Source organism: Leptosomus discolor, chromosome 7 (genome assembly GCF_034619465.1).
Source record: "Leptosomus discolor isolate bLepDis1 chromosome 7, bLepDis1.hap2, whole genome shotgun sequence".
NCBI lineage: Eukaryota > Metazoa > Chordata > Aves > Leptosomiformes > Leptosomidae > Leptosomus > Leptosomus discolor.
Genome location: NC_141397.1, coordinates 28,810,507 through 28,823,630, shown reverse-complemented (window position 1 = coordinate 28,823,630; position 13,124 = coordinate 28,810,507). Strand labels below are relative to the sequence as shown.

Sequence of the window (13,124 nt, the reverse complement as noted above, 5' to 3'; positions counted from 1 at the left end):
ATGGATGACTGGATTGAAAGAACTAGCTGCTAACAAATTCATACATTTTTCACAAAGTAATTGGAGTTGTAGGTGTGGAAGAGTGTATTGAAAGCCGTACTCATAATTTATGCCTATGGCTTTTTTGTGACCTCCAGAAAGCTGCAGTAACTTAAAGACAGCATTTTAAAAATCAGACTAGACTGTCTGGAGGCCCTATGCATGAATACTTCAACCATCATTAGCAACTAAGTTACTGGGTGCGATAGTATCAATTCTTTCAGTAACAGAGTTGCTTGTTAGCTGAACTTGAAGTAGCACTTGATGGGATTACTTCACTTTAAAGCTAAGCCAGTTGATCAGCAAACACTGTATGTTCCTGAGCAATCGGAAATAACTCTGGCCACATAAAGCTATCCAGCTCCTGCCTGCCTCTGTCTCTCTTGCAGCAGCTCATGTGCTCAGGGGACTCAGCTAAGTCAGCAGAAAATTATTTGCTCTTTTGTCCAGTTAGTTTTCTGCAGACTCAACATGCAGAAATGACTAAGGGAAAGGTCTGACAGGCACTGGTGCCAGCACAAGGCAAGGAAAGGGACTGCAGGGCTGTGTGGGCCACTGTTGCTGACAATTAGAAGTCTAGACTGCTATGAAAACAATCTTTTACATTTACAGTCTGTTCCCTTTCCCACAGAAATAGGGTAACAACTGCTATAGATTTAATTTGGAACAGACCTTTATTCTTAATTATCTGCCATAACCAGTGCTGTTTGCAGATACACATTTATCTTTCACAGACAGTACAATAATGTCATATTTCTTTTGTTTAGCGTATGTTAGCTGGTGTATTTAAGGAAGACAAAAAAAAAGGAGGGGCAAATCTTCACTTTCAACTACTACTTTTAACTTCAGAAAGAAATATACTAAGATCAGATTGACCCTCTAGAAACAAGGTACTATACATTTAAGTATGGGATTTTGACACTGTGGGGGGGGGTGTGTGTGGTTCCAAACATTTCCCCCAGGACTTCTGTTGGGTTTAGAGTAAAAGCTTTGTATATTGCAATATGTTTTTATCAAGCTTTCCCAGGCGCTAAAACATTTAAAGCCTTTTTAGAAGGCCTGTGATAGTATTTTGCGGAGTTACCGTAAGTATCTAATACTACCGCTTAACGTGGGATACACTTTATATTATCTGAGCAATGCTAGACACGTAGCTGTGTATCACAAAATATGGCTGCTTTGTACCAATTCAAAAGCACAGAAATTCACATTGTCTGTGATTTTTTTAAATGCCACCAATCTATATATGATTAAATGATACAAATACTACTTCACCTCTTCCTAAAACCCAGGGTAGGCACCTCCTGTGGAGAACAGGTGATTATGTACATTTACACAACAAAAGACCTTGCTGAAATTAAAAAAAATCACCTGGAAAAGATCTAACTTCCATGTGATTACCCATTGGGTTAGTGTCATTGCAACCCATTAATAGAGTTCCAATTAATTAATCACCATTTTTCGTAGCAACTAAGGCTTTAGTGTAGGAAAAAAGCTTTTATCATAGTTTCTAGGCTCTTTCTCTTCCACATAGCCTTTAGTCCTATGAAAACATCTGCACTATGAGAAACAGTCAGAAGATACTATCTCAAGCTAAGTTTTCCAGGGAAATAATTTTGTGTTGGATACATTTTATGAAAGAATTAACAAAGCTCTGCTTTTTTATTTGATAGCTGTAGGAGCTAGTGTCCTTTCAATTATGCATCTATCCATCAAACTCACACACTGCATTTAGTGACTTATGTTTAAAATCAAGAGTGTAACCTGTAGATGCTGAAGAGAAGAAAAGAATATGCAGTAGCATTTGTAATAGAGCAAATAGGTGTGAAAGAATCTTAGATTTATTAGAAGGTTGTTAAAGGGTTTCCCAAAGCATTCATCAGGCAATGCCCCTCTTGCTTACTGACCTCTGAATTGTACAGCTGCATGTCATGTTTAGGAGGAACAGAGGCTACCTGACTGAAGTAGAGAATTTTTGCTTTTTATGGCTGCAGTAAACTTAATTGCCCATTTTATCTCATTTCCTCAGGGGCTGCTATTCAGATGTTTTTGCCCTGTAGTCCTGGAGACTTTTCCCTATACCACTGTTTAAAGCTCACCTATAGAAAAAGAGAACATAAAAAGCTTCAAAATACTTATCTGACTATTACAGCTTGTAGGCTCCGACTAGCTTTTTTGAAGGTGTCCCAAATAAACAGTTGTTCTCATGGAAATCTGTACAGTGTGCAAGTCACTGCCACCATCCCATGTATGCATAGCAGTCTTAATGGGAGCACACAGAAAAAGGAACACTACCAGTCTCAGCTTATCTATGGCTAAACAAACTGCTGAAAATTACTTTTTTTTTTTTTAACATGTAGCAAAAATTTAGGAAAAACTTATAGCTGTTTGTGTTTGTTGTAGATGTATCTTGCCTTTTTTTTTTTTTTTTATTTTGGTCAGTAAGCAATCCATTTCCTTCTGTTTTTTCCTCAAATTACTTAAAGATGACAGGAGTCATGTCAGTGAAAACATTTCTGGACGTTTGTGATCACCACATCAGGCTTCCTTAGCATGGTGCTGTGCAGAAGACCACGTGGTTTAGCATTGCTTGCAAACAGCACAATGTATTTCTAGCTTTCATATAACATCACTGTCAACACAGCAAGTTTCAAAACAGCCCCATTGTTAGAGAATGAATGCCAGCCACTGCTGACGGTTCTCTGCATCTACGCTAACAGGATGGAACACACATGCAACAAATCTCACCCAACAAGGGCTCCTAAGCCATAGGTTTTAACGTAAAGCAGCCAAGAACATCCCACCTCTGGTTTCAAAGAGATACTAACGACAACAACGGTGGCAAACCATGCCTTTTCACTTTAACGGTGCTCTATTTGTAAACAATATACCTCAGGTTTACAGATAGAGGAGAACTCGCGAGGTGTCCGGGTGTACTCGATGAAAACACCGCCAGATGGCAGGCTTTCAGGCGGCTTCAAAAAAACAGCTTTTGAGCATTTTTTTAGTCGGAAGCTTTCACAAGCCCAAGAATCCAGCACCTTGTTATTACCTTGCACTTACCTTGCGGTAACGCGGTGCCCTATTCTTCGGCTTGTGAAAGCTGGTGCAGGAAGCCATCAGCAAGCAGCATAGGGACTCATGCCACGTCGCGGCTTACCAGCCCCTGTTACTCGCCTGCCGGTAAGCCAGGCCTCCGCACCTATTTGCCCTGCCCCCTTTAAGATACGCCCCGACCCAAGGAAGGAGGCGGTCCGGTCCGGTCCGGTCCGGTCCGGTCGTCCATGCCCCGCTGGGCGGCACAGGGCCAGCGCCCGCCCCGGGGCGGGGGCAGCAATGGCGCCGGGCGTTCGTTTGGGAAGTTTGTCCCTCGCCGCGGCCCCTACCGCCCTCAGCGCTCGGCTCCACGTTGGCTGCGCAGGCGCGGCAGTCGCGGCTTTCACCTGCTCCTCGGTGGGGGGGTCCCAGGAAGGCGAGGCGGCGGCGGCGGCGGCGGCGGCTCCGCGGCGAGCGGAGCTCAGTCCCGCCCCTGCCCCCGCGGCGCCCCTCGCCCGCCGCGCGGGAGGCACTGCCCAACTGGCCGGGGAGCCCTGCCCCGCTCCTCTCGCCGCCGGCTGCCGACCCCCTCCTCTCTCCCGCCACCATGTTCAAGAAGCTGAAGCAGAAGATCAGCGAGGAGCAGGCGCCGCCGCGCGGGGCGGGGGGACGCGCGGGCCCCCTCCCGCCGCAGGTACCGCGGGCGTTGGGCAGGGGCCGCGGCGGGAGAGGTGCCCGTCGGGTCGCTGTGGCGGGCCGGGTTGGAGCTGTAGGGTCCGACCGGGCGCCGGCGGCCTTTCACCCGGCGGGGCAGGGCCGACTTCACCCGGGAAGGCCTCGGCGTTCTGCTGACAGCGGGTCCGACCGGTCCCGCCGCCCCGGCCGCGGGGGCAGGGGAGTGTCGCGCAGCGCAGGCCTTGGTGTCCTGCGTGTAGTGGCCGGCCGAGGGCTCCGGGATGGGCCGGGCGGCAAGCGCTGCGTCCTGGCCGGCTGTCAGCGCGGGCGGCTCCGCTGTGACTCCGAAAGCCAACTTTGTTGTTAGCGAGCCGCCTCCTGCCCTGGAATCCTCTCCAGAGGCTGCTGAGAGTGCTCCTCTCTTTGGCCATTCTACAGAGGCTGCCTTTTGGAGGGGCATGTGAGCCATCTCTTGCTTGGACATCAAACAGAATGGAACAGAAGTGGGTTTTTTCTTCAGCATTGAAAGGAATGACAGATTCACGTGCATTGGATTACCAGAATCCAGCACTAAGATCACTAGTTATCTTTTTCATTCATCTTAATGTTTTGGTTTTTTTTTTTCGGTTCCTATAAATCTCTTCTGTTTCCATAGTTTAGAGGGCTAGTCTGCTTCCCTTAACCTTATTCCTGCTTTTCTTTTTAACTGTGGAAAAATAGAGACTATAGTAAAAAGCTGAGGGCAAGTATTTTATTTTTTTTTAGTCATAATTTAATTGGCCGTTTTTCTTATGTGTACTTTCACAAAATTATGATTAGTGTTGGATTCTAGAAACTACTATTCTTAAATTATAATGATGCACATTAGGTATGACATGGGTGCAGAGTATTTCTGAAAGTGACAGTGGCCAAAAAAATTGTTGTGATGATTTCATGTAAGTGTTGAAGCAGAATAAACTCTCTTCACCTGTTCAGATTTGAGTAGAAAGACTTTGACAAGTTAACTTTGTATTGGCAAACTCTGCACTGAAAAAGGTAATGCCTGCCTATGTCTCTTTGGCTTTTTGCTGGGTTAAGTATCCTTGGAATCTGAAAGACTAAAACTGATATAAGCTCTGTATCATGCGAGTGTTAAGCTATAGGCAGATAATTTGGTTAATTGTGCAAAGAGGCGATCAGTGGCCTGAGCTTGATCTGAGTGTAATTTGAACCACTGGGAGGTCTGACACTGCATAGTCTCAGTGTTAGACCATGGTTTCAAAACTGCTGACATTCAGCTATATAGTGTTTTTTGAATCACTCATTTGTCAAATAGGGTCAGTATTTTTGGAAATGGATCTATTGTACAGCTTTGTGTAGCTCATTGCGTTTTATCTTAAGACCTTTCATAGTTATTAATTCTGGGTCTTTAGTTAGTGAAGTTAAGTATGTTTTTGTCAGTGGCAGTTTAGAATGCTGTCCTTCATTGGCACATGTGGTGAACTTTCAGTACAGTGTAAAGAGGTTGTGCTGCAGAGTTTACTGTTTTCAGTAAGCAGCAGCTAAATCATGATACCTTGCACATAATATTGTAACCCACTTAGCTCAGGGTACTTGGTGCATGTATTAAAGGGTCAGTACTTGCTGAAAATCAGGCCTGTGAATAAATTTAGGCCTTAGTGCACATATGCACCCAACAGCATAATATATTGCAGTCTTTATTTGGCTGTTAAAATTAACATTGGCAAATTTAGTGAAACCTAATACAACAGCTTATGATAAATGGTGCTTTCACCTAGTCCCCTATACTGTGGACAGAGTAGATAATGTAACTTGAGGGTTGACATGAAGGGAAAGGCAGATGCAGAAAATTAGGACAGATTTTTATTTTCCTGTAAAGTAGTTGTCTTGCAGTATTGCTTATTCAGTTGCTCTCAAGTAATGCTAGAAGGAAATTGGAGTTAAATCTGATCTTGAAAGTAAAATAGGCTGATCTGCTCACTCCCCGTATCTCCTTTGAAAACAGGTCCTGTAAATAAGGAAGGAGCGAGGAAGTTTTGAGGTCTGTAAAATGTAGTGGTCTTGCAGAGAGTGTGGAATATACTTTTGTTACCTTGCTCTTAGTAATTCAGATCCTTAAAATGCATTCCACTTACAGGTACTCTGTCATCATATAGATTATGAGCTACTTTCTGTTCAGATGTTTTCAAACCAAATTTTCTGAGCACTTGACATTTCTTAGTTTTATGGGAGTTTTGTTTGCATTCATTTTGCTCTTTTCTTTCCTATACCCTGTTGTAGGGAGGCTTCACTCCCCATACCCTCTACTGTCTCTGCTCTCGTCTCTGCTTTGAGACCTAGAACTTGTCATTTGTACTGTGGTTTGTAGTGTCTGAGACTAAATTTACTGACCTAAGACTGATTAAATCTGGAGGTCAAATTCTCAAGTGTAACACTTTTTCTGAGGAGGCCTTCAAACCTCCCGCTTTCATACAAACGGTTAGCTAACTGATGTGATCTAATTGAGAATACCTGCACTCTGCCCCTCACAGGCTGAAGAACAACATCAGTTTCTTACTGCTGACAGGAAGAAAAAAAAAATCTGTTGCAATTCCAGGTGTCTCTTGGACTGGTACTTGTTGAAGATGGTCACCTGACAAATAGGGATGAAAAAAACCAGAGATATTCAATGTATTTTTTTCCTCAGTCTTTAATAGTACTGATAGACCTTGGGCTGCATAGTCCCCTGAGTGGTCACATGCGGGAACAGTGACTTTCCATTTGTGGGTACTGAAATTTTAAGGGACTAGTTGTATCAATCAAATGTTTCTATGTCCATGGGTCCTGATGGATTCATGCCAGAGTACTGAGGGAGCTGACAGATGTTACAGGAAGACCCCTCTCAATCATCTTGGGAGGTCCTCACTGAGTGGAAGCTACCCAGTGTTATTGCTATTTACAGGAGGGGTGTGAGGGAAGACCCAAGGAACCACAGAGCTGTTAGTCAAGCCTCAGGACCTGGAAAAATTGTGGAGAAGATCATACTGGGTGCTATTGAAAGGCATTTAAAGAACAATTCAATCATCAGGCACAGTCAACATGGGTTCACAAAGGGAAAGTCCTGTTTAACTAATTTGATATCCTTCTATGATAAGGTCACCTGCCTAGTGGATGAAGGGAAGGTGGTGGATGTAGTTTTTCTGGGTTTTAGTAAGGTTTTTGATACTGTCCCTCACAGCATCTTTCTGGACAGGTTGTCCAGGTGTGGGATAAGGAGGTACACAGTGCGCCGGGTGAAGAACTGGCTGAAGGGCAGAGCTCAAAGGGTTGCAGTGAATGGGGCTACCGCTGGCTGCTGACCAGTCACCAGTGGTGTTCCTCAGGGTTCCAGTCTAGGGCCAGTTCTGTTCGGTGTATTTGTCAGTGATCTGGAGGCAGGAGTTGAATGCGCAGTTGGTAGCGATGATACTAAACCAAGAGGTGCTGTTGACTCTCTCAAAGGACAGGAGGCCTTGCAGAGGGATCAGGGCTGATCGGGGCATTGGACAATCATCGATGGCATGAAACCAAATAAGAACAAATGCCAAATTCTGCACTTGGGACAGTGTAACACTGGGCACAAGCCTAAATGGGAGAGGAGTGGCTGGAGAGCAGCCCTGCAGAAAGGGGTCTGGGGTGCTGGTTGACAGGAGGCTCAACAGGGGTCAGCAGTGTGTGCCCTGGCAGCCCAGAGGGCAAACCCCATCCTGGGGTGCATCAAACACAGCACAGCCAGGCGGTCCAAAGAGGTGATTATGCTACTGTATTGTGTTTGTGTGGCCTCACCTTGAACATCGTGTGGAGTTCTGGGCCCCACAACTCAAAAAAGGATGTGAAGGTCGTTGAATGTGTTCTGAGGAGGGCACCAAAGCTGGGGAAGGGCAGGCAGGCATGTCCTCTGAGGAGTGGGTGAGGACAGGGTGTTTGTCTAGTTTGCAGAGAAGGAGGCTGAGGGGCAACGTCCTAGCTCTCTGCAGCTTCCTGAGGAGGGGATGTGGAGGAGGAGGTGCTGAGCTCTTCTCCCTGGAACCCAGTGCCAGGGTGCATGGGAAGGACTTAAAGCTGCATCCATCAGGGGAGGTTCAGACCTGACATGAGGAAACATTTCTTTACTGAGAGGGTGGTCAAACCCTGGAATAGGCTTCCTGGGGAGGTGGTCGATGTCCCAGGCCTGTCAGTGTTGAAGAGGCATTTGGGCAATGCCCTTAACACCGTGCTTTAACTTTTGGTCATCCCTGAAGTGGTCAGGCAGTGGGACCACATGGTCCTTGTAGGTCTCCTCCTGCTGAACTATGCTACTCTGTTTCATCTCCTCTGTTCTATCCAACTTCAGTTATGTCACCTTTCCATTCATTGAATAAGATCAATGAGTGTTAGTGCTGCAGAGCTTAGTGCCACTGAAACGACTGTAAATTGACAAGAAGTCTGAATGCAGCAGTGAAAACTGTAGAATTGTTGAGGACAGAGTGAAGAGTTATGTTCATACTCCTTCTAAACAGTAGCAAAGTGGTGATGAACATTTGGAAACCGTTTTCCATCAGTATGGTGAGAGCCAGAGGTGATCTTCTTTCATCACTGGCATTAGGTTAGGGAGTAGGAGTTAAAGAAGGAGAGTAGGCTAATGGCATGAACAGATTGTTACTGTTTTTCAAACCCTACAGATGCTTCTGGTGTGAAATTTTTCAGCAGGACATAGAGTTTTTACGGCGAATGGTTATTTGGTATTAGGTGAGGTGCTTCACTTTTGGTTTTTATTTTCAAGTGGAAGTGTTTGGTCTACTTGGTAAGACCTGTAAATGTGACTGATTTTGGAATAATCTTGTGTTTTGTGTGATATTGGAGTTAATTCATTAGTATCCAAATTTTACAAAACGTACCCATAGATTTAGGCTATACAAGTGTAATGCGCCAAAAAACTGTCTTTGTTGGTAATATCTTTTCAGTGATCTGGTACTGTCAATCATCTTTTGGAGCGTCTGACTCTGTCTTGAGACAAGAATTTTTCAGGGCAGAATTTATGTATGCAACCTCAGTGATGGTGCTGCAACAAAGTGTTGAAGGATTTGAGGTAGTCACTTCGCTTTGCCTTTTTTTTTTTTGTTGCAACACTGTACATTCGGGTTATGTTGTATAATATACCTAATGAGTGATCCTGCTATTTAGTTTCTTTGTACTTAAAAGCTTGGTGATATTTTAGTGTCCATTACATTTGTGCTGAAATTTTATATTCAAATTTTGAAGTTTGAAGCTGGCAAGCAATGTTTGGGTTGGGTTGGTGTGGCTTGTTGTGACCTCAGTCAGCATGAAGTTGTGAAATTTCTTTGAATGGATGTTCAGTGCTGACAGGAACGAGTTCATATTGACATCGCAAAATGTGTCATTTTCTTCTGCCTCTTTGTTTGTTTGTTTAAATTCATTTTTATAGGTGTGTTGATTTTTTTCCCAGTGGTTTGTTGTTTGGTTTTTTTTTGTTAATTTATTAAATCAGATGGTATTCTGTATGTAAATGTGGAATCCCTGTTAGTTTGAGAAACTTTTAAACCTTAAGCAACTGTACTATGTTCCTGAAGTATTAAGAGGCTTGAGTTTCAAATCTGGTCTAAGAGGACCATGGTCAGAAATAATCAAAGTAACTAATTTGGTTGCATGCTCTCCTGGCTGATTCATGACATACTCTGTTTTGGAGACTTTGTGGTAAGGTAGAACTTTTCACAGACAGTACCTGGAACTGGTTATTTTCTTCAAAAGGAAGATCTAGACCAGGCTTTACTGAGATGTTGTAGTTAGTAATTGTTGAACTAAATTATGATATGGAATAATTAGTTCTGGAATTAATATTTTTACTTGTTGATATATGTGATCTCTGTGTAGGTTCCTTCCAGATCCCCTCCATCAAGTGGCAACAGAAGCAGGACATCTTCATTTACAGATCAGATTGATGAAGGCACTTTAACGCCAGACAAAGAGGTCAGTTGAGAACTGTTTTTCAACTTAAAAAAAAAAAAAAATTAAAAAATCTAACTTGGTGTTCTTGATTAAATTTGTATTTTGATTCCTTAATCTCACTATTTTCTGTGCATTTATAGATATGAATAGTCTTAATTTTTAGGTTAAATACTGAAGTGTTTACTATTAGTGAACCAGACCTTTAATCTGTAATGGTTAACCCCAGATCAGGAAACCTTCTAAGTAATGTTTCAGGTCTTGAAAACCTTACCCTTAAACTGGACTCAGTAAGGTAGTGGGACAGAAGTTATGTTCAGAGAGACTTACTTTGTTTTTTGTGCCTCTGTTGGTTGAAAAATTGGGGGAATCCAGTTAACTGCACAGGGAACTTGAGGTGGATGAGCCTAAAGGCTTAAACTGAGCCCTTGTGAACGTTTCTAACCATACTAGTAATAATTATCAAATTAAAAAAAAAAACCAAACCAACAAACAGAACACAACCAACTCACCAATCAAACAAAAAATCTCAACAAACTAAACTGAGTCTAAATTATCATTCATAAAATATCATTAAAGTCACTGTCAGGATGATGGATCACCATGACTTGCATAATAGAGCAAACAGAGGAGATAACCTGCACTCACCTTTTTTTTTTTTTTTAAATTGAGTACTATGGCTTTTTTGAGGTGGCTTGTTTAAAAAAGAAAACACGGACAAAAAAAGCCCAGACTTGGTGAATGTGAAAATAGGCCAGTGGAATAAAGCAGAAAGCTGCTGGGATTCTGTGAACTTGTCAGAGGAAATGTTGAGTTCCCAGCCAGATAATTCAGTTGCTGGGTTTTGCTACAAAAAAAGAGATGTGTTTTCTTTCAGTGGGACAATCCACTTTAACACCACATTTTCTTCAGAAGATGACACTATACCTGAAATTTGTCTTAAATTCCATTAGAAACCCTACCATTGATTACAGCTTGGCAGTTTGCTTCCTGCGATGATAATGGAAATGAAGAGTGCCTCATGATTTTGGAAATGCAGTATTGAGTTTTCTAATAAATGCTTTTTTCTCTACTGTTATATATATGTATATGTGATGACTTCCCTCTGCCCCTGGAGAGAGGTTTTCTGTTAACTAGTGCTCCATAATATCAGCAAGCAGTGTCAACCAGGATAAATTATTAAGTGCTTCAGTAAGGAGAGTTTTCTGGGGTTTGGGTTTGGTTTTGTTTTTTCCAAGGAAAAACAACCTGCATTTCAGTTCTTAATGCAGACCATAGAAGCAGCGTATTGCTGCATGAGAACTATCGCTGTGGTCTGGAAGGGATGAGAGTTGGTGTCATCGGTGACCAGTGCAAACATAAAGATGCCCCGCCCCCCCCCCTTTTTTTTTTTTTTTTTTTACTGTGTGTATCCATTGTCGAATGTGCTACAGGTTAAAGGACTGATTTGGCTAAGATTGTCAGACTTTTTAAGCAGCAAAAGCTTAGTGGAATATGAAATATTGAAGCCATGAGACACATTGATGTTCCTCTGTGCAACTGATTCACTGCTTTTGTCTGTCATTAACTTGGCTGTGCCTACACAAAAGGAAGAAATTTTCTACTTTATTTTCAGTGGGAAATAATAAAGGAAAAGATTAAGTGGTAACACTCCTCATCCCTTTTGCTATACAAGTACCAATTGCTTTGCTGCTCAAATAGTGTGACTTGCACATTGAGTGAAAGGGAGAATGCTTTTCCTTAACTTGTGTTTATTTTTGAGGATCTCTGCTTTTATTCCAGATCTGGGAAGGGTTTGTGAGCCTGAAGGCTTATCTTCTTTTTCCGTTTTATCAATTGATTTCGTAAAAAATACTGGCTCTCTTGACAATTTGGTTAACGGTTACATTTTAAAACATAAATACATTTCCAAATGTTGTTGAATGCAACTGATATGTCAACTGCTTGTATCAATGCTTTCTGTAGTGTCCATCATTTCTGTGGAGAACTACATCTTGTCTTGTAGTGCTTCATTAGATTTATGTTGCCAGCCAGCAGATGGTTTTTTTCAGACTGCTTTTCCAGACAAACAGGAGAAACAAAGAATTCCCCACAGGACATGCCAAGTTATTTTGGAAGAACACTATGGTCTAAATACGGTGGTTATACTGGAATGGTCAGAGGGGCAGAAGGAGAAATAAGATTAAGAATGGAAATAGCATACTAAAGTGACCTCAGATTTACAGTTATCCTTGGGCTTAGGAAGCTACTATGAGAATTTTACTTGTGAAACATATCCTGTAATTAAAAATTCAGAAAGTAGTGAAGCTGCTAAGGGAGTGGAAATACCTTCTTTTTTTGTAAGGACTAGGTTTACATCAAATGGAAAATTTTACTAAAATAAAGATAAATTTAAATGATCAAGACATGAATTCTCCTTTCTCCAAATATTTTTCACGAACGTTAACAGTATGATTAAAAGCAAATTGTCTTTGAAATTTGTTTGCTGGATTAGATTTTAATAAAATTCAGTTCAGCAGCAGTATTACTATGATTTAAAAAGATGCAGATATTACATTCTCAGAATGTACGCCCTGATTATATGGGTGCATTATGTCTTTTGGGGGGCATTTTTTGCAGTGTTCTCATTTGATCAGGCAGATGTTTTATATACGGATGGCAATGACATTACAATGAACTAAAGTTGGACAATATTTAATACACTGAAAATGTTTGAGCTTTGGAGAGTATCATATGCTAAAACATTCTTGCAGTACATGAATAATTGCTAACCCTTTTGGTACTGAAAGCTGAGAAAAATTACAGTATTTCATAGTTCTCTTGCACATTCTCTGTCCTCCCTCTGACCTATTATGCTTTAGTATGCCTCTAATAGAGGATATTTTCAGATTTTAGTGCTGTAATATCAAAGTTGCAAGTATTGCACGTGAAAGCTTTGATTTCAACTCAGAATATTTTTAGAATAAAACCAATTTCAGAGAATTATAGTTGTAAATGACAGCATTAGGCTGATCAAAGATTTATAATAAAATGTACAGGCAAACATTCTTGCTTTATATTCCTCAATGATAGGTTGTTTGTTGTGGTTTTTTTCAAAATTCCAAAACATTCTCAGTTTAAAAACAAAACAAAACACTTGTATGCTCCATTTATGGAATACTAGCTAAGTTTCTTTTTCTTGCCTACTTTCTTCTTCAGCTTCTATTTTAGTGGAGCTGTAGATTTCCAGAGCCAGTATTACAGAGCAGCTCATAATTTTTTCATGAATAAGGAAGAAGCAGAAGTCTTGTCTAGTTCTGTATTCTGTTCTTGCAAGCAGCCCGTAAAATATAACTACAGAGAGAGGTAAAAGCATATGTTGGTACTTCCATAGACCTTCTTCAGACAATTTGCATAGCAGATGCTTCCTGAGT

At 41.8% G+C, this 13,124-nt stretch overlaps 1 protein-coding gene across 1 annotated transcript in view; it reads left to right on the top strand.

Moving 5' to 3' along the window:
- Window positions 1-3,682: 3,682 nt before the first annotated feature.
- GOLGA4 (golgin A4) overlaps window positions 3,683-13,124 on the top strand; it is a 70,551-nt gene continuing 61,109 nt past the window's right edge. Inside the window, exons 1-2 of the mRNA XM_086468510.1 lie at window positions 3,683-3,769; window positions 9,640-9,735. Coding sequence (XP_086324636.1) covers window positions 3,683-3,769; window positions 9,640-9,735 — 183 coding nt within the window. The remainder of the gene's footprint in view (window positions 3,770-9,639; window positions 9,736-13,124) is intronic.